The 20242-nt window shown below is 40.8% G+C and overlaps 2 protein-coding genes across 3 annotated transcripts in view; one reads left to right on the forward strand and one right to left on the reverse strand.

Moving 5' to 3' along the window:
- Spa17 (sperm autoantigenic protein 17) overlaps positions 1-8367 on the reverse strand; it is a 17121-nt gene extending 8754 nt beyond the window's left edge. For both annotated transcript variants that reach the window (XM_026778982.1, XM_005347054.2), the window contains exons 1-4: positions 8216-8367; positions 6507-6687; positions 2019-2089; positions 420-497 (exon numbers count right to left, since the gene is read on the reverse strand). In XM_026778982.1, coding sequence (XP_026634783.1) covers positions 420-497; positions 2019-2089; positions 6507-6660 — 303 coding nt within the window. In that variant the 5' untranslated portion in view covers positions 6661-6687; positions 8216-8367. The remainder of the gene's footprint in view (positions 1-419; positions 498-2018; positions 2090-6506; positions 6688-8215) is intronic.
- An 84-nt stretch (positions 8368-8451) lies between these two features.
- Siae (sialic acid acetylesterase) overlaps positions 8452-20242 on the forward strand; it is a 39733-nt gene continuing 27942 nt past the window's right edge. The window contains exons 1-3 of the mRNA XM_013346321.1: positions 8452-8568; positions 12215-12376; positions 19304-19479. Of these exons, the coding sequence (XP_013201775.1) occupies positions 8502-8568; positions 12215-12376; positions 19304-19479 (405 nt within the window). The 5' untranslated portion in view covers positions 8452-8501. The remainder of the gene's footprint in view (positions 8569-12214; positions 12377-19303; positions 19480-20242) is intronic.

Raw genomic sequence — 20242 nt, forward strand, 5'->3', positions numbered from 1 at the left:
AAAAAAAAAAAAAAAAAGAAGACCTTGCAGGAAGTATGAGTAAGCCATACCGTGTAAGGCCATTTTATTTGGTGGTATGTAATTGTTTTCCTTTAGTTATTGCTAACCTTTGCCTTTGTGTGGTGGCAATGGCAACAAGTAGTGGAAAAATTCCCAAAGTAGAATATTAATATGAAAGATGAGAGGCAGTTCCAAGTTCATCTGTCTACCTCTTCCATGGAAAGATTTTCTGATCTAGATTTTTTAAAGGGAAGCATGCATTTATGAAAATAATCTGCTAGTTTATCACCAATGTTAATCATCTAGAAAGCATGATTTTAATTTCAAAAAGTGTGTTGATATATATTTTGTGTACAACTTTAAACTCATCGATGCCATTTTGGATAGCAATACATAAGTAAATGAAAAATACTACATACAAAGGCCGTAACTGGTGTTTCTTCATTAGCAGATGATTTGGCCATTTCTTCTTCACATTTCTCAGTTTGTTCTTGGTCCTAGAAAGAGACAAGAGGGCCACATAGGAACTGTTTTGAAGATAGAAAACTCTGGACCATACTGCATAAGAGAAACTTCAAATTAAGGTACTGAGAAGCATTGGGGAATTAAAGATATATATATAATATATATTATATTTATCTTTAATATATATTATATGTATATTTAAATAATAATTTTTCTTGGAAGAAAGAAGTGAACAAAAACTCAAGGTATAAACCACCATCTCACATTAAAAATTGATTCAGTTTGGTAATAAATCTTGAGGATAGTTAAAAAAAGTTTATAGTTTCTACAATAGTAATAAAATAAAAGTCATTGTATTCCATACTATGAAGCCAGGTTGACTTTTTAATGACAATTATAAGTTAAAAACTCAGTCAGTATTACAGAAGAGAAGGGGATTTGGGAAGAGAAGGTAATAGAGGATGAATATGATCACCTTATGTGCATACATGAAGATGTTAGCCATTATTTTATGCAATTAACATACAATAATATATTAAATCAAGGAAGTGAGTTTCACTTTGGAAAAAGATATAAGCATAAAGGAGGAGCCAGCTCAGTCTGTTCTGATATGACTAGTCCAGTCTTCTGCCAAACAGAAGCACTGCTAACTCACTGCCTTCAGGAAGAGAGTCTAACATAGAACATGGAAAATTGAGGATAAATAAATAAATAACATAAAACCATAAAAACCCAAAATAAAAGAAACTCCTTGAATTTTCTATGTGACACAAGGACATAACATTTTCAATATTATCTCTTTGATTTAAGTAAAAAATATAAACGAACAAACCAAAAACTCATGCGTATAGATAATCGTGGTTAAACTATAAATAAAAGCAACAGACTCACACAAGCAGGTATAAATGGATAGAAATTCACGTCTGAATGAAAAGTAACAGCTTCTACAAAAATATTTTGCAAATCTATTGGAGTACATTAAAGCCTGAACTTTGTCAATCTCTAAAATCTCTGTCAGAGTAACAACAGAGAAAATGGTGTTTCTTCAGCTCTCTAGAGTAGTATTCTAAAAAAATTTAATTTATTGTCATTTGTTGTTGTTGTTGCTGTTTTGAGATAGGGTTTCTCTGTGTAGCCCTGGCTGTCCTAGAACTTGCTCTGCAGACCAGGTTGGCCTGGAACTCAGAGATCTACCTGCCTCTGAGTTCCAAGATCAAAGGCATGCATGATCATATTTAATTCAAATTAGTCTTTTTGTAACATGCAAATGGAAAAGTTGGACTAATAATGTTTTATTTTATGAAATATAATTTATGACTTATGATGCTCAATAAAGTTTAAAGAATAAGAGATGAGAGTAATTCTGTGATATCATGCTTTTTCTCCTATTGGTCATCTTTAAATTTATGCTAAGTATTAGTATTCAATTCAGATAGCTTAGAAGATTATCTCTCATTATAAAAAAGTTTTAGTAAGCTATTAATAAAGCTTGACACACTTCTCGAAAGTTGGGGGAGACAGTAGCCAAATCTGGTAGCTTCATAGGACTATACCTTGAATGCGTGGTTGTTATAGAAGCGGTCCTCTAGCTTAGCCCCCCATTCTGCTGGATCAAAGTTGGTTTCTAAATAACAAAAATATTTTTATATTTATTTTGTGTTCATTACAGTGAATCTAGAACAATACAGGAATACAGGTTTCTTGTTTCAAATCATAGGTTCTTTACTGATAGCTCAAAATCTTACTGGCATTGAACAGCCCAGGGCTGCAGGCATAAACAATTATTAAATATATGATGACTAGTTTCTCACTGAGTGATCCTTTAGGGACATTTACTCACAAGAAAATGGTAAAGAAAGAACAAATGCCAATATTCAAGTGAACAGACACCAAAAGCATGCATTAACAACGCATAAAAGCATACAAAATATGGTTAAAGGATTAGGGAGTCTGGAAAAGTGAAAGATAAGGGAGGGTTTTCAAATGAAACACACTATGTAGACAATTAACATAGACAAGGAGTATTCTTTAATTTCCTGTCATGAAGATTTTCAAACTCCCAAAGTAGGATGTTCTGACAACCTCACGGGCACATTCCCTAGAGGCTACAATGGCCAAGTCATGGCTTATCATTTTATCTCTACATATTCTTCTGGTTATTTTCCGGCCAACCCTAAACACCATATTAATTCATCTATAAACATTTAAATTTGTAACTTTAAAATAGTCTTTAAAATATAAGCATGTACCATTACCATATCTGAAATATTAGCAGTTCCTTACAATCATCCTGCATCTAGCCAACTATCCAAAACTGTCTGCAATGTCTAATATACTTAGGTATCTTGGTCATCAGAGCCCCAAAATGGACACACACTACCTTTTGTTATGCCTTTTAAAGAATTTTTAGTGGAAAATCCACCACCACCTTGTTTTTCTGTGCAATTTATTTGTTGATGAAGTTGGGCCAGTTTTCCTTTGGAATTTTCCAGTGCAGTTATTTCTGACAATTCCACTGGGAATTTTAACAGGGTCATTTGCCCTTAAATTCTCTGTAGTTAGAGTTGCAGGTTTCATCTGATTCAGATTTGATTGTTTTGGCAAGAATACTGATTGGTAGTGCTACTTAATCTCAGAAGATAAGTCATAACTTGCTCTCTCTAACCTTTAAATAATTTTTATGGGATCATGATGAGTGTTCCCTAACTTGTTTAGGGGTACAAAATGATAATGTTCTAAATTAATCAGCACTTATTTTTGGGTGGATTCAATAAAGAAAGCAGGCAACCATTTGGTTACCTTGAAATATGGCTCTTACAAAAAAGGTTACAGGTTTGATTCCCTCACCAGCTCTCTGAATAACCAGCTGGCTCCCAGCACTTTCCTGGGCAGCCTGACAATGATGAATTCTGTGACTGATTTTAGTATTATGATCTCACAAATATTTAGTAACCTGGGTGAATTCTGGTCCACAGAGTTTTATTATTTTTTCTTAATTCTTTCTTTGTCCAAAATCTGGTTAGTGGTAGCTTATCCAGGTGCTTGGATGCTCCTCAGGTCTTTGCTAGCATCCCTAGAAATCGTTAGGAGCTTATTTCCTGGGATGGAAAGATGGCCAGCCTAGTCTTACATATTTATCCCATGTGTATAGAACTGCAAGTCTGACTCATGGGAATTGGTATTCAGGGATGATAATATAGGGGACAGATGTCCACTAACATTTGGTTAGTCATGATTTTGAGTTTTCAAAATCTACCAGAAATGACTTCCATTAAAAAACACATTTTGAAATAGTGCATACATACATGCATGAGTATGTGAGTGCATGCTCTATATATGTATAGGCACGGACATGCTATGGCAAATGGTTGGAAGTCAGATGGCAAATTTCAGGAGTCTGCCTGGTCTTTTCACAATGTGGGTCTTGGAAGTTGAACTCTAGTCTTCTGGCTTTTCACCAGGTGCCTTCACTCTCTGAGCTGCTTCCATTTTAAAAGAGAAAAGATCACATTGCTATTTCTAAATTCAAGATTACATGGTTTTATTAAACTATCTATAAAATTATATCTTCTTACACTCCAAATTTTATTCCCAATAAGACTAGCATACTTGCTTGATTTATTCTTTAATATACAGGTCAAAGTTTCTGGAACAACTCTACATATTAGTCAGCTTTTATCACTGTCACAAATACTTGTGATAACTTAAAAAAGGTAAGGTCTACGTTGGTTTACAATTTGAGGTATTAGTTAAAGACTGTTTTGCCAGCACAAAAATTTTAAAAAGCAAAACAAAACACCTAATATGTATATTTGGGTTTTTTTCATAATGCTGTAATGAAAAGTGCAGAGGTTCAACTTCTGGGCTACAGGTTAAACAAATACGAAATTTTGGCATATATTGCAAAATTCCTTTCCTTTAGATTTTATATTACATATTTAGTAGGAATGGGTATAAAGGCTTATTTCTCTGAGCTGTATCTACAAACCATACTGTCAAAGTCTTGACTTTCTGACAGTACGATGCAGGAGTAGCTGATGGCAGTTCAGTATAATTTCTTCTATTTTTCTTTATGTGTGTGTGTGTGCCTATGGAAACAAAGAAGAAGTCAGATTCCCTGGAACTGTAGTTACAGGCAGTTGTGAGCCTCCAGAAGTGGGTACTGTTAGCTGAACTTGGGTCCTCTGCAAAAGCAGTAAGTGTCTTTACCCCTATATCATCTCTCCATCCCTAGCTGAGTGACATTTTGATTTGAATTGCTATTATGGGCCAGTCTGACTACATTTTCATGTTAAGGGCTATCTGTGTTTACCTCTGTGTGAACTGTTTGTTGGTATCTCCTGGTATACATATGTTACAACACAATATTTTTACAAGCTCTTTATTAGGTTTATTAACTTACTGGTATGCAAATTGCAAGCATTTTTTCTCAGTTTGCTATTTGCGTTTTTGTTTTCTTCATGGTGCTTTGCCACATACAAGTTTGCTTTTTATGTTGTCAATTCTATCAATCTGTTCCCCCGTTGTATTTGGATTTGAAGCAACGAAGGCAGCTTAGCAAGCAAGATGTTTTCTCCTAGCATCTATATGGTTTCTTTTTCATGTTTAAATTTGGAGTCAGCTTATAATTTATCTGGATGTATGCCATAAAGAATTGATGCTATTTTGTTTATCCATTTTTATCTCACATCATTTAAGAAATTCATTTTCCCTACTGATTGGAGAGACCACTTACATTGTATATTAACAGGTTTCCCACACAAAAAATGGAGCCTAGTAACCATCTGTGAAAAATGGTGGCAAGGGATTCTTGCAATGTGGGAGACTGGACGAGAAACCCACAATCGTTTATTTTGCCTTTGCTTGGGAAGGCTAAATTCTTACACTGTGTCAGTTGGAAATTCATGTGTAGTTGATATAGGTGGAAGTGGGTGTGGTGGTTAAATTTTTTCAAAGGTTTTAGTCATTTGTTTATCAGAGAGCTTGCATTCTGAGGCCATTCGTCATCAATTGTTTTTATTACTATGACCTGGTAACAATGACTCAAATATGATTTTAGTGGTATGTTCCTGAGTTCTAAAGTTAAACAAATGACCAAAGATTTTTACTGCATGAATTTGCAAAATTACTGTTATAATAACAAAATTCGTGTTCATAAAACTACTACTTTTAATCAAACATGTTTAATAGCCTTTCCCCACTAACGTTGCAGGCTGTGCACCCTGACTAAATATGGGACAGATCGGCAGTAATCAGGAAATTGGTGAAACTGGTGGCTCTTTGACCACTGGGCCAGACCTTCATAGTCATGAATCTTCAAGGCTGGGATCTGAAGATTGTCTTTATGAAAGGGAATGTAGGAACTTCACTTTGCTTGAAATCAAAAAGTCACTATTAGCATGGACCCTAGTGTCAATGTAGGAAGGGACCTGGAGAGCATAGAGAATGTAAATTACCTTCCCCAACTGGCAATCCACTTGCCAAAGCAGTTTGTTTCTGTGTCTTCGTTGAAGAACAGTTTCATATACCCCAGAAAAAAACTAATTTACTTAATCTAAAGAGTGTTGAAATATTTTTATAACACTTATAATACTTTTAAATGAGAGGAATCAAAATTTAAAGAAAGCCACAAATTATCCTCCCAGGAAGAACAGACAGTCAGCTAACAGAGACGCATAGGAACAGGCCCGCCTCCTTCAACACCCTGGATGTGAGAAAGGCAGCGAGAGTGGCCTGGGGAGTGAACGGGTACATACTGTTTCCAATAGCACGAACCTGTCTCATAAAGGCTTTCTGCACAATGAACGCGATCTTAAGTTTTTGTTGTTGTTATTGTTCTCTTTTTTGTGTATGTGTATGTTTTTGTGTTCCCATGTGTGTGGGTACATGTGTGTGTGTGTGTGAGGGTGTGTGAACGTGTGTTTGCATATGTATGGAGATCACAGGCTGAAGACAGGTATATTCTTCAATTGTAAGTTTTACCATAACAGAATGCTTAGTTCATTTAAAAATTCCTATTTTTTTTTTTAAAAAGAGCTTACTCTCTCTTTTTTCTAGAAGGTTTTCAAAATACGCTGCGGCAAAAGCTGGTATATTCTCCGGTTGCTCCCTCAGAATCTCCCGTGTCAGCCCTTCAAGAAGATTTCCAAATCCTTGTGGAATTCGGTAGTGGGTGTTGGAGAAAGGAATCGACATCTCCTTGGAAAGAATTGCCTATGGTACCTGAAGATTTAGTTAAAAGTATCTAATTTTAATGTGTCTAATTTAAAGTACATAATCACAGCTACAACAAACCAACTCACAACACAACTCAAATTATTTCACAGACACACACCTTTTGGACTTTAAAAAGAAAAGTTCATACAATCCAGGCCTGGTGGTGAACTACCTCAGTAGGTAAAGATAGCCTGGAAAGAAATCCCTGCAATCCACATTGTGGAAGGCGAGAATTGACTCCCACAAACTGTTCTCCGAGTTCCATAGGCAGGCTGTGTCCCCAGGGTTGCACCCAGACATTCGCAATCAATAAATGCAAACACAATTCAGCCCTCTAAGTCTACCCATTTCTTTTGGAGTTTTTAACTCTATCACGAATCACTGGATTTTTGTTTTGTTTTTCCTTTTGAGATAAGGTGTCTCTACATAGCCCTGGTTGTCCTGTCTCCCAAGTGGTGGGATTAAAGGCGTGTCACACCACAGCCCGAGAATTATAGTATTATAAATGCAGATCCTCTACTTTGGACAAATCATTCTTTTTAGAGAGCCACAGTTTCCCCTAGATATTAAGTACTTTGTCTTCCTGTCCTTAAAAGGTGAGGTTGCTTTTGCTAGCCGGCAATATTTAAGAGACAGTGGTTGCTGGGAAGCTCATATAGTCCCGTTTACATTGCTAAGAAGAAACTGTTTAAAGTTTAAAATTAAAAAAACAAACAAACAACTGGTCAGCTGGGGGCGGGGGAGCACTCCTCTGATCCCAGTAATTGGGAGACAGGTGGGCAAATCTCGGAGTTTGAGGCCAGTCTAATATACAAAGCGAGTCCCAGGACAGTCAGGGTTACACAAAGAAACCCTGTCTCGGGGGAGGGGGACCCCAAAAGCAACCCCCCCAAAAAACTAGCCTTGGTTGCAGACATTATTATAATTTGTTGAATAAAATTTCACTTTCTTTTTCAGCCCCCACTTCTGAAGCATAGCCTATAAAGTCTTCAAGCACCTCTGTATTCTAGGTATTCTAGGGTAGGGCTGAGAAAGAGAGGTCGTCGTTTTGGAAGCCAGCCTTTGAAGTTTGGTGAAGTCTTATTTCCTGTGTTTGCCTGGCCTTCTATTTTGTAATTCAAGGGCTGGGTCACTGAGTAAAGACTGCTTAGGGACTGGGTTCTTTACCCTGAGAGGCACAAAGGGGCGCTGGGAGGGGTCTAGGCGGGAGAACTTGAGGTTTAACGAGGCCTAACCTTAGAGAGTCTTCCTTCTCTCTTGTGGGCGGGGACAGGAGATTAAATACCGAGTCTTTGAGGACTGTGAAAAGCCCTAAACCGGGCGGGGAAGCGCGGGTGGTAGAGGGGGAAGACGGGTCAAACCGTGGGCGGGACGTCGACGACCTAACGTTCCAGATTCTCCAAGAAAGGGCTTTCCGGGCTCCCTATCCGCTCCAGGGGTTGCGGGAGTGTCGGGGATGCCGAGAGACTAGGCCACACGACGGAAAAGGCGAAGCCTCCCCGTTGGAGAGGGAATGGGGTGGAAACTGCCTCACCTCTTCCTTCTCTTCAAGCTGGTGCGGATGGTTCCAGTTGTTTTATCTCGTTGCTGGGTAACCGTTTTTTTTTTATTTTTTATTTTTTTTTTTAAACTACGGCGGCCGGGAAGGAGAGGGCCCGCTCCTTGCCGAGGATGGTTTCGCGTACTGAAGACTCGAGGGTGGGACCCAGCTATTTGGCCCCGCCCGGGCCCCGCCCACCACACAGAGATCACGCCCCCGTCCCCGCCCCTGCCTAGGGCCTCTTCCTGAGTCCAGCGCATTGACACGGATTTCCGCAAGCATGGTTGCCCTGGGGTTTGTGTATGGCCTGCTGCTGCTCATAATCGTTCGAGCTAGCAGAAGTGCAGGTGAGGTGACATGACTCTGCGGGACCCTTCCCTTTCAGATCCTCTGCAGGATCTTGGCCCTCCTTCCCTCTCACGGTCTGGTTTGAGTCAGAACTGGTCTTTTCCTACCTGGGCCTGGGGTGAAGGTGAAGGTCCTGCTGGGCGGTCAGCTGCCTTTATCCCCACCCACCCACGGTCCTTCACTTAAAGCATAGGGGGCAAAGGGACACTTCGGTTTATCAAGTTGGGGAGGCTCCTATGTGCTCAGACCGAAGCCTTCAGGAGAGCTCTGAGAGAAGGGGGCGAAGCCAGTTAGATAATATTTGGAAACAGGTGACTGAGTCATCCAAAATACTTCAGCTCCTGCTCCCACAGTGGTACCCTTGGGGAGGGCTTCTATCGGAATGGGTGCCTTGAGGGAATTAAATTTTACTAGTTTAAGTGGTTATTAGGGCTAAGAAATGCAACCCCCTCACTAGTGCAGAATAATTTAAGGTTCAGCTCTGAATTTTGGTGCAGCTTAGAGAGATTGGTGGAGGGAGAAGGCTCATTGCCCTGGGGGGAGGGGGAGGCTAACTCACACTGGTCATTCTGCAGGGCAGAGCTTGTCATCTGACTAATCCAGACTGGACATTGCCTCTCAGCAAGGAGGTGCCTGATGATAGGAATCTGTCTCAAAGTAAATCTTTGAGAATCTTCACTCAAAGTGATAGTTAAAGCTGGATCCACCCACCCTTTTTCTTATTTGGATCACTGAAAGAGTGAACCCCAAACACTGTCAATAAATGAAATTTGGGGGGTTGGGATTATAGCTCAGCAGTAGAGCTCTTGGCTAGAATGCTAGGAATTTGGATTTTGTTCACCACAGTAAAAAGAAATGAAGGTTGAAGTGAGAAGAAAAGGCTTGTTGGTGTTCCACCTAAGCACAGGACAGACCCAGCCCATCAATGGCCTTTCAGAGTTTCAAAGCTGTAGTTAGCCGTCTCTCCCATTTCTTGTCTCTCTCATGATCCTGGAAACCTATCGGAGGAGGTGGGGAGAAGGTAAAGACAGTGGAGTTTTCCTCTTAGTTATTTTTCTTAAGGTCTGTCACATTTAATATCACTGTTTTATTTCCTTTGGGTCATATTACATGACCTTGGTTGCTCTTGCCCTTCATTGGTGCTCTAGAGTTCTCTCGCTTCTTCCTGGCATATCCCAAGGTCTTTCTTTTAGCTCTCTCCTTTTGCTCATGTTTATAATGTAACAAAAAGTTACACTTCACAATGAGGGTCCCCTGAACTCACCACCCAGGGTGAGAGCTGTGGTTTTTACGGAGACTGCCAGAGTACTCCTCATGAGTACCGCAGCTCGGTTCTCATCAGAGGTCACCACTGTCCGAAGACTTTTGCTAGTCTACTTGTCATGATTGCTTCTTCCCCACAGCTCCCGTTCTTATTTTCCACTTCAGTTCCCAAATGAAGAGAGAAATCCAGCACCTTTAGAAAAATTCATTTTGACTACGTCTGGTTGTTTTGAGATGCGTGACTCTCTTCCGTCCGTTTTGGGTCCTCAGTATCTTTCACATCTGTCCAGCTTAGAATGTGAACTTTGTAAGGGTAGAATATATAATTTTTCTTTACACTATCATCACGATCTAACTGAAGCAAAAAGGAAATTATTCCTTCAGAATTAGATGACATGGATTCTAATTCTATCATAAACTACCTTCTGAGGCCAGTCAAGGAAATGACTGTCTCCAGTATCTTCAGCACTCCGTTACATGCGTAACTTCCTAGTAGGTTGCAAAATCCCCAGCAGCCAGACTTTTTAATCTATTAATTGGTAGTATTTTCCCTCCACCGTTACAGCCTCAGTGTGTAAAATAGTGCCTGGCACACAGTAGGTATCAAGAGATATTTGTTGACTTCACATCTATTCTTAAAAATTGCTTAATCTATTTGTGTCCTAGTCCCTTGGTGGGTAATGTGTTTAAATCTCTTGATCAGTCAGTAACACAATTATACTATTATTATAAAGACATTTTCCACCTCTAAAATTCTTTTGCTTATCCTAAAGCCATTCGCAGAGACATTCTATAAATGCGTGTTGGCAAACACAGACTGGCTTGAAAAGGCATTTCCCAGCCTGTGGACAGACTACTGGCTGCATCCTCCAGTTCGTAAGCAACGTTTTCTTCACTCAGTTCCTCTAACTCCAGCCCTCTCTCTACTTAGTTCTTATTTATGCCTTTGCTTTTCAGCTTTTGTTCTGTATCCACCCGAGACAGGGCCCTCCCACACATATGCCTCCCGGTGTCCCCAGCAGGCCGCCAGCCTGCTTATGCAATTCTGGGATGTTGTGCTTCTAGAGTGTTTTGCTCATGGTACACGCATCATGAGCTTGTTAAGCCTTCTGGATGATCTTTGATTGCCATGGAGGCTTCATGATCAAATGAACTCCTGAGTGAGAAAGAGAGCTGAGGATTTTTAGGGACTTGTCTGGTATTCTAAGAGCAGTATAAATAGGCCACCAAGCTTGCAAGGAGACCCCGTTAGCTCTACTGCCCTGTTAAGTATAGCCTAAGGGGCCTGCCATCTTTTGTAGCTTCCAGGGAGGAAAATGTCAGCTTTGTTTGTTAATTCTAATTCTCTTTCCTGCCTATCATGCTTATAAAAAAAATAAAGCTTAATTTTGTTAATTATTTTCTTTGGAGGATTTAAAAAAAAATCTTTTCTGTTGAGACAAATTGGGATGTAAGTTTTATGATTTTCCTAGCTAAATTTCTGTGAGCTCACTGGGATCATGTGGATCAACGCTTGTTATTTAAAAAGTACTTCGATATAGGCTATGAGTTAAAAATAGAAATGATCTCGTTAAAGTGAATTCTTATTCAGTCTTCTTAGTGACTCTTAGCACAGCATCCAATATGCAAGCATGCCTCCTCTTTCTTTTGCTTGTGAAATGGTGACGAGACATTTTCTCTGAGATTTTAACCTTCTGTCTCTCCATGATCTTAATTTTGTGTCCCGAATTTATCTGAATTTCTCAGGGAGATTTGTCACGATCATAAGCGTGCTATCCCGGGTCATCAAAAAACAATCAAAAATTCCCCAAACCCAGACAATAACGACGACAACAATGCGTGCTGAGAGGAATGATGTGAAGGGATTTGGCAGTGGCAGGATGGAAGATGGGCAAGGCATTAGAGAGGCTGTGCTGGAGACAGGCATCACTCTTCCTTCCTAGCTCCTAGGAGTGGGCCCAGTGACGGAGAGTTGGGGAAGGAAGTGGTTTGGTTTTCTTATAAACACCATCTGTGAGGTATGTGGATGGTTCACTTTTAGTGATTAGGAAGAAAAGTTAAGTGTTAGAGCCAAGTTTTAGAGCAAGGGTGTGGGGAAGGGTGTTGACCAAGAGCTATGAAGGGGAGGGAAGGAGAGTGTGTACATTGGTTGTTGTCCTGGGCCCTAAGTTTTCCTTAATGATCATGTTATCCTGTGATATGCACATTGTTGGAAACTGTCCTTATTATGTTGTTATTTAGTTAAGAGCAGCACAGTCTAGTTTTGGAAGATTACAAGGCTCGCATAGACTCATATTCTTTTGTATAAGGACTGTATGTTGCTTCCACTTGATGCTCAGTCTCTCTGATGATAGTCTCCTACGTGTTTGCCAACATTTTTAGGTGTTGGTTTTCGCTTTGCCTCATACATCGATAATTACATGGTGCTGCAGAAGGAGCCTTCAGGGGCAGTGATCTGGGGCTTTGGTACACCTGGAGCTACAGTGACAGTGACCTTGTGCCAAGGTCAGGAAACCCTCACGAAGAAAGTGACCAGTGTGAAAGGTAAGGCAGCCCATTTTCTCTTCAGCTGTTGTCTTCTTCTGCCACCTGCTGGATTATCTGAAAATGAATGCTTATAGTTCCAGCTCAGGCTGTCAATCCATCCGTCCATCCATCCCCATCCATCCATCCATCCATCCATCCATCCATCCATCCATCCATGCATCCAACCATAAAAGCTATTTTATTTGACTATTTACTATGTGAATAGGCACCGAAGATACCACAAATGGTAACAAGGCTCAAAGGGTTTGCTAAGGACCTTATTGAGCAGAACAGATTAGGCAGAAGTTTGATGAACACTGATAAATTATCTGTGGAGTTCTGTGAGATACAGAAGAGAGGCATATACCTCAGCGTGGTTGCTATGGAAAAGATGCCAATGAAGATGATATTTGAGCTGAATCATACATGCCAGAGAGGCAGTCCTAGATTCTAGAGAGATGGCTCAGTGGGTGAGAGTTTTTGCTGCTCCTGCAGAGGACCTGAGTTCAGTTCCCAGCACTCACACTGGGTGACTCATAAGGCCCTGTAAACTCCAGCTCCAGGGGATCTGATGCCCTCTTCTGTTTACTCTGGGCACCTACATATACATGGTGCACATGGACACACACATACAAACACACACACACACACACACACACACACACAATTTCTTAAAAAGTTTTAAAAAAAGAGTCAATTTGGAGATCTGCTAAATAACTTTGGCTCTAGAGTTCATGGTCTAGGTTCTGATTCTGACTCTGTCATTTCTGGGTATATAATTTAGACATATCAAATATTTAAGTGACAGTGTGTTTTCCATGTATAAAGTAGAAGTGGTACTAATTATTAATGGATGATAATGAGTAAATACATAAATTAGTTAAAACAGTGTTTGGCACATTAACTTGGGTGGACATTATTGTTACTATTACTGTTGCTATTATTTACTCAGTTATTCCAATATTTATTATCTACTATGTGCGAGGTACTGGTGATAAGGTGATACATAAAACTGATTTAGCCTCTCCCTTAGTGAAGCCTGAAGGTTAGGGAAGGCAGGAAAATAAAGAATACTTATAGCTATGTGAGATGTGCACCACAATAAGGAAGGATAGTGTGTGTGTGTGTGTGTGTGTGTGTGTGTGTGTGTATGAGTTTAGCAGGGTAATGGACTTAGTTTAAGACTTGTCTTGAAAGAGGAGGCACAAGTCCTGGATACAGGGGTAGGAGACCATGTATAACACTGGCGAATTGCTGTGGAGGTATGTTGTTCTGGGACACTGGGCTAAGTGACTGGTGGTGGATGATGGTAGATGGGACAGCATAGAGGCTTGTATCTTTGCTAAAGCACATAAGTCATGGATCTGTAGATTTTAAGCAATAAAAACACACAAGCAGATCGAAAGGGTTTGACAGCCATCCGATAGGGCTGGTAGAGCTGTGGGCAGACTCTTATGGTATGCAGATGTTCACAGTGAGGACTTGAGAGTATGGCTGTGGGGGTGAAGGCTCAAGGTGAGAGTGAAGAGGTCTCTGGAGAAGGGATAAGGATGTCCAAGAGTGGATTCTGGGGACCAAGCTCAGGTCCTCTGCACGAGCAGCATGCACTCTTGACTGCTGAGCCAGCCTCCAGTCCCTCTTTGTGGTTTGTGAGATGCACTGAAAGTGAAGAATTCCAAGACTGCTGTGATTTCTGCCTAGTCTGTCCTCAAATACGTTATGTAGCTGAGAATTACATTGAGCTTCTGGTCCTTCTTCTTCTGTGTCCTAAGGCAGCAAAATGTGGGTCATGACCCCTTTGACCCTTTCACAGGGGACCATCAGAAATATCAGATATTCTCACTATGATTCATCACAGCAGCAAGATTACAGCCAGGAAGTGGCAACAAAAATAATCTTATGATTGGGGTCATCACAATGTGAGGAGCTGTATTAAAGGGCCGCAGTCCCAAAGGATGGGAGTGTAGGCATGAACCGTCATCACACCTGGTTTACGTAGTGCTGGGGAGTGAATCCAGAGCTTTGTGCGTGCTATGCAAGTGCTCTATCAACTCAGCTATATCCCCAGTCTCCTTTTTGAAAGCATATGAAATAATGGGTCTCATTATTGGCATTTTATGCATATATATGTGTCATTATATTTTGCTCACATTCACTTCTTTACCCATCTTCCACCTCCTGACTCTAACTGCTTGTCTCCTTTCCCCCTCCAAGGAGTCCATTCTGCCTCCATGTCGTATTATGTTGAATATATTTTATTTAAATCTAGGTTATTTGTGATAGATGTGATATTTGTCCTTGTCTGACTTATTTAGCTTAATATGATGCTTTTTCTATTTTATCCATTTTCCTTACAAATGATATAATTTCATTCTTTTTTATGTCTGAATAAAAATCCATTGCATGTAGGTACATAACACATTTTCTTCTTTATCTATTGATGATATCTGGGCCGATTTCTTATCTTGGCTATTGTGAATAGTGCCTCAGAAGCATAGATGTGTAAGTATCTCTGTGATGTGCTGGTTTATCTTCATTCAGGTATATACTCTGGAATTTACCTGCAGGTATAGCTGGATCACATGGTCATTTTACTTTTAATTTTTTGAACATATTAATCTTCTTTTTCTCTTTCTTTCTTTCTTTTTCTCTTTCTTTTTCTCTTTCTTTCTTTCTTTCTTTCTTTCTTTCTTTCTTTCTTTCTTTCTTTCTTTCTTTCTTTCTTTCTTTTCTTTTGAGACAGAGTTTCTCTGTGTAGCCCTGGCTATCCTGGAACTTACTCTGAGAACCAGACTGACCTCAAATTTAAGAGATCCACCTGCCTCTGCCTCATGAGTGCTGGGCTTAAAGGTGTGTGCCACCATCGCCTGGCTAGAGCATATTAATTTTCATGGATACTTAGTCATCTTATGTTCCCATTAGCAGTCTATAAAGGTTCCTCACCGGCTTTTGTTGTCACTTTTTTTCTTAATGATGGCCCTTGTGACTGAGGTGAGTAGACTTTCCGCCTTCATAAAATAATCTAGTCTCAACAGGGACATTTCACCTCTCCTCTGCTGAAGAACTATTGATTGAAAGCAGGTCATAGGTTCTGTTTGCTCTGGAGCAGGGAGGATAATACAAGCCTGTAACTTTAGAACCCACTCTAAGGTATGTATGCCACAGCATGCTATAGTTTATATGATTTTCATGAGCAGCTTTACTGACATAAAGTGTTCGGTTTTTATTTTGTTCTTATTTGGTGGTGGTAGATTTGCATTTTAAGCTATAGACTGAATGTCGGTAGTAAGGGATGGTTCAGGCAGCAAGGTTTTCACCTTTGAGCCACATTTAAAAGCCACAGGATCACGTTACAGCCGATGTAGAGTCAGGTTCTGTGTGGAGAAGTGAAGAGAGCCGCTTCTTTTAGCCCTACGTGTTCCTCTTGAGAAGATAAAAGGCCTTGGATATCCCACCCCCTTCTTGGTATTGGGCACAGTGACCTGCAGAATAATTAATATTTGATATGACTAATAAGAAAAAAGGAAAGAAAATATTTTATAATTAATCATGTCTTTACACACGTTATTTTCATTTTGTCCTTTTGATGGTGGTTTCCATCTTGAGGCTGGAGTTATCTGGGGAAGATGGAGAGAACAGGGAGATAGGGAATTCTTTCTTCGCGTCTGTCCTTGACTGTCATATTCAGATCAGTAGTTGGGCAAGCCACGAGACATGCTGTTAAATGTGAAAACATGGAGCCCTTGTCAATGTGCATGGCTTTCTTCTCAGCATAACCCAGGGTTATTTACTTGATGGGGTGCTTGGCAAAATGTAAGCAGGCTAAGAAGCTGTATGATGAAGCAAGGAGATCAGTCTTCCTAGATGGTAGAAGAAAAAAAAAATGTAAGGACGCAGAATTAAGGAAGGTCTTACTGCACTGAAAATGAAAACTTAGAGAAGCCGGCGGGGGGGGGGGGGGGGGGGGGGGGCAGGACTGGCACAAGAGGTAACAAGGTAGCAAATGACGATTGCCCAGCAGGCAAGGCCAGAGCAACTGTGGGTCAGAAGACCAAGAACCAGCAGAAAGCCCATTGGATGCTGGATGAGTTATGGTCTCTGGCTCAGATTTTCTATCTGTACCCATCCTAACAGACTTGATGGGTGAACAGACTTTCTAAAAGCTCGTAAGTGGCCGGTGGCTTGCTCCCCATCAGCAACCTGTTCGGAATTGACAATGCCAGGACTAGCCAGTTCTCCTTGTGAAACACGGTGGCTTCTGACTTTAGAATCCCACCCTTGGTCTAAGACATCACAGGGGCTGCACTCTTTCCTGCAGACAGTATCCACACAGAATCAGATCCTACAGCTTGTGAGTCATCTCTTGAATGGGCGTCCCCATCAGTGAATTCACCGCTGTGCAATACGTTTTTCCTGCTCTGTTGCCCAATACAGCATTGTGTCAGGGCTTATTTTTCATTTTCTTAAATAAGAGAGGGAAAACACTAGAAACTCAACGATTTTAGCTAGCCAAGATGGAGGCTTTTTGAGAGATTGAAGACAGGTTTCTCTGGTACAAAGGATGTTGAGATCAGAGCTCAGCCTCCAGGTTTGGTTTTCCTCAGGTTCTAGGCCCTCCCAGTAGTCTCTCTACTATAGTGGGGAGTAAAGATGGTGGCACTGTTTTGCCTGTTCTCCTTCCTGTCTTTTTGTTGTTGGACATTGTCTTAGTCAGGGTGTCTGTTGCTGTGAAGAGACACCATGACCACGGCAACTCTTACAAAGGAAAACATTTAAATGGGGCTGCTTACAGGTTCAGGGGTTTAGTCCATTATCATTAGGACAAGAAGCATGGTGGCACACAGGCAGACATGCTGCTGGAGAACGAGCTGAGAGCTCTGTATCTGGATAGGCAGGAAGCAGGAAGAGAGAGCTATTGGATCTGGCTTGAGCATTTGAAACACCAAAGCCCATCCGCAGTGATACAGTTCCTCCGATAAGGTCACACCTAATGCCTCTTCCTAAGCATTCACATATATGAGCCATGGGGGCCAATCTTATTCATATCACCGTAGACAGTGACACTTGTTAGAAGTGCTGGCCAGAGGAGCTTTTGCCACCACCTGTGTGTGCCGAAAAGCTAAGGGAAAATACCCAATTAATACCTCTGAATCCTTGGATAATAGGAGAAGTCTAAGACATGGTCCTGGGTCCTGAGTTCAATTCCCAGCAACCACATGGTGGCTCACAACCATCTGTAATGGGGTCTGATGCCCTCTTCTGGCCTGCAGTCATACACACAGACAGAATATTGTATACATAATAAATAAATAAATAAATATTAAAAAAAAGTTTTCTGACACTTGACTCCATCAGCACACATGAGCAGTGTTAGTGGCAGGAGGACAGAGTAGTCTTGGGGAGATGTGTCAATGCGGGAAGCCTGGAAAGACCTTGGCAAGCCTGTATTAGGACAGATTGGAATGTCTGCCTGTTCAGAAGTGTGAGCCATACGGAGCACATCACACCTGTGCGACTCAATCTGTACTCGCTGCCCACTGTTTCCAAAACAGTGATTTTTCTGGTTTAGGTGGAATTATGAATTTTATACGCTGATGCCTGGCTATTGGTCAGAGAAATACAATAGTGAGCACGTGGTCCTGGGCTTCGCTGACCTCCTGGAGGGGAGCGACAAACTCAGCTGCTTTTGCTTTTCAGAGGCCAAATATGTAGACATTTCCTCCGGCATTCTAAGCGACCCTTTATGGCTTCAGTTTTTCCTAGTTTTCCGGTGTGCATCTGGGCATCTGTTTCTGCTTAGCTGTCTCTGGCTAGAAAGAGCCTCGGCTGCCCAGCATGGAGTAGGTGCTTGGGTGGTATTTATGTAATTGTCTATGTAATTATTTCTTCGCATAGGTTAGGGGAATAACTTTCCACTGCTCTGTTGCCCCGTCTCCCCATTCTTTTCCTTTGAATTTAGATTGATGTGACAGCAACTGTGTTAAGCCAGCTCATGTTTGACCATTTTTATGTTAAAATGTTTTCTCTGCCTTTTCTATTTTTGTATTTCCCTGTTCTGCTGTTTTTATGTTTTCTTGTTGTTTTTCTTGCATACTTTGCTACTTGGAAGACAATTTTTTTTTTTAAATCTCTGAGTATGACAGTGACTGCAGTGATGCAGTGACCAGGAAGAAGGGCAGTGGAAGGTGTGGATCCCAGGGAGCAAGCCAGGGATCCCTAAAATAGGGTCTTTCGTAGCGTCTCCTTTCCTTAGTGGAGTCCCAAAAGCTCATTGTGAATAATCGACTGGGCAAGTTAAAATATCTTTTTTGCAGAGATTAATTTATACGCTTCCCACTACTTGTTGACGTGTTCATTTCTCCACGCACCTATTCGTTAATGGGAGAGCCCAGTGCCACCAGCAATGTTAATACTTGTTAGCAACGTGGGAGGAGGTGGGGTGGATGACAAGGGTGATTCTGCTTAGTAAAGGGAATATTCAGAGTAGAAATGAGTCTTAGCCTGTGCTCACATTTGATTGGATAATTGCAAGTTAGTTCAGGGTGCTGTGTAAATCAGAAAGATTAGATTATGGTACTATTGACAGTTGGATAGTGTAATGAGAATTTCTATTTTGTGTTTTTTAAATTTTTTTTTAAAACTAACTGTCCTTGAATTTTAATCTATCTGTATTTTTGTCTCTCCTAATTTAGGATTATAACTGGGTAACTAATTTTTCCTGTAAACGCCTTAGATAAAAATAAGCGTGGATTGGTACAGATTAAGGATAAAAGGGCTGCTGTTCTCGACAGCTCCATTCCCCCCTTGTCTGGAATTTGGCCAATCCCTATAGCTTTGCGTACAGTTTGTCACAGAGCCTGGGCATAGCCACACATGGAGTGTGTTTGGGGTGTGACTTCGTTTTAGGTGGCTGGTTGGCTAATTCCTTGGAGTCTGTTGTTGCAGCGCACTCCAACACTTGGATGGTGGTGCTGGATCCCATGGAGCCCGGGGGACCCTTCGAAGTGATGGCACAGCAGACTCTGGGGACGACGAATGTCACCCTGAGGGTTCACGACGTCTTATTTGGGGACGTCTGGCTGTGCAGTGGGCAGAGTAACATGCAGATGACTGTGTCACAGGTAATTCGGAGTCTCAGCTGACAGTAAATGTTGATGGTAATGGGGAGGAAGAGGGAAGGAGGAGAAGGGAAAAAGACTAACAAGGAAAAGGAAGGCTGTTTTCGTTTACTAAGTGCTTATCATGCGCAGGATCTAATCCGAGTGCTTTCATACTAAATTGTTTTATCTAGCAACCTAAAGAAGTGAACTATTGATTAAATTGGAGTTATTGGTTGGCACTAATTGTGTTTATATACTCAGTTTTCTCCCTAAAGAGGTTAAAGCTTGCCGCTATTCCTATCTTTATCCTCCAAACTGAGTTTCTTTTCTAGTTGATTTATCTCTTCTTGCCTTTCTTGACTATCCATTTTTCTGTTTTTAAGAAATATTTTTAAGTTTGAGGTTTAGGAATCTGTACAACCAAGCCATGATTTCCTTTCAATTCTCTCTTTGATAAAAGTATAAACTAGAGGGCCTGGAGAGATGAGTCACTGGTTAAGAGCACTGGCTGTTTTTCCAGAGGACCCAGGTTCAATTCCCAGCACCTACACATCAGCTCATAACTATCTGTAACTCCAGTTCCAGTGGAGCCAACAGGCACACATGCAGGAAAAACACCAATGCACATAAAATGAAAATAAATCACTAAAAAGTGGAAACTAGAGTACTTTTATATATGTTAAGCCTTTTTTTTTTTTTTTTTTTTTTTTTGGTTTTTCGAGACAGGGTTTCTCTGTGGTTTTGGAGCATATCCTTACCCATTTATATTACAAATGCTTTTCTC

Source organism: Microtus ochrogaster, chromosome 5, assembly GCF_000317375.1.
Source record: "Microtus ochrogaster isolate Prairie Vole_2 chromosome 5, MicOch1.0, whole genome shotgun sequence".
In the NCBI taxonomy this organism is placed as follows: Eukaryota; Metazoa; Chordata; class Mammalia; order Rodentia; family Cricetidae; genus Microtus; species Microtus ochrogaster.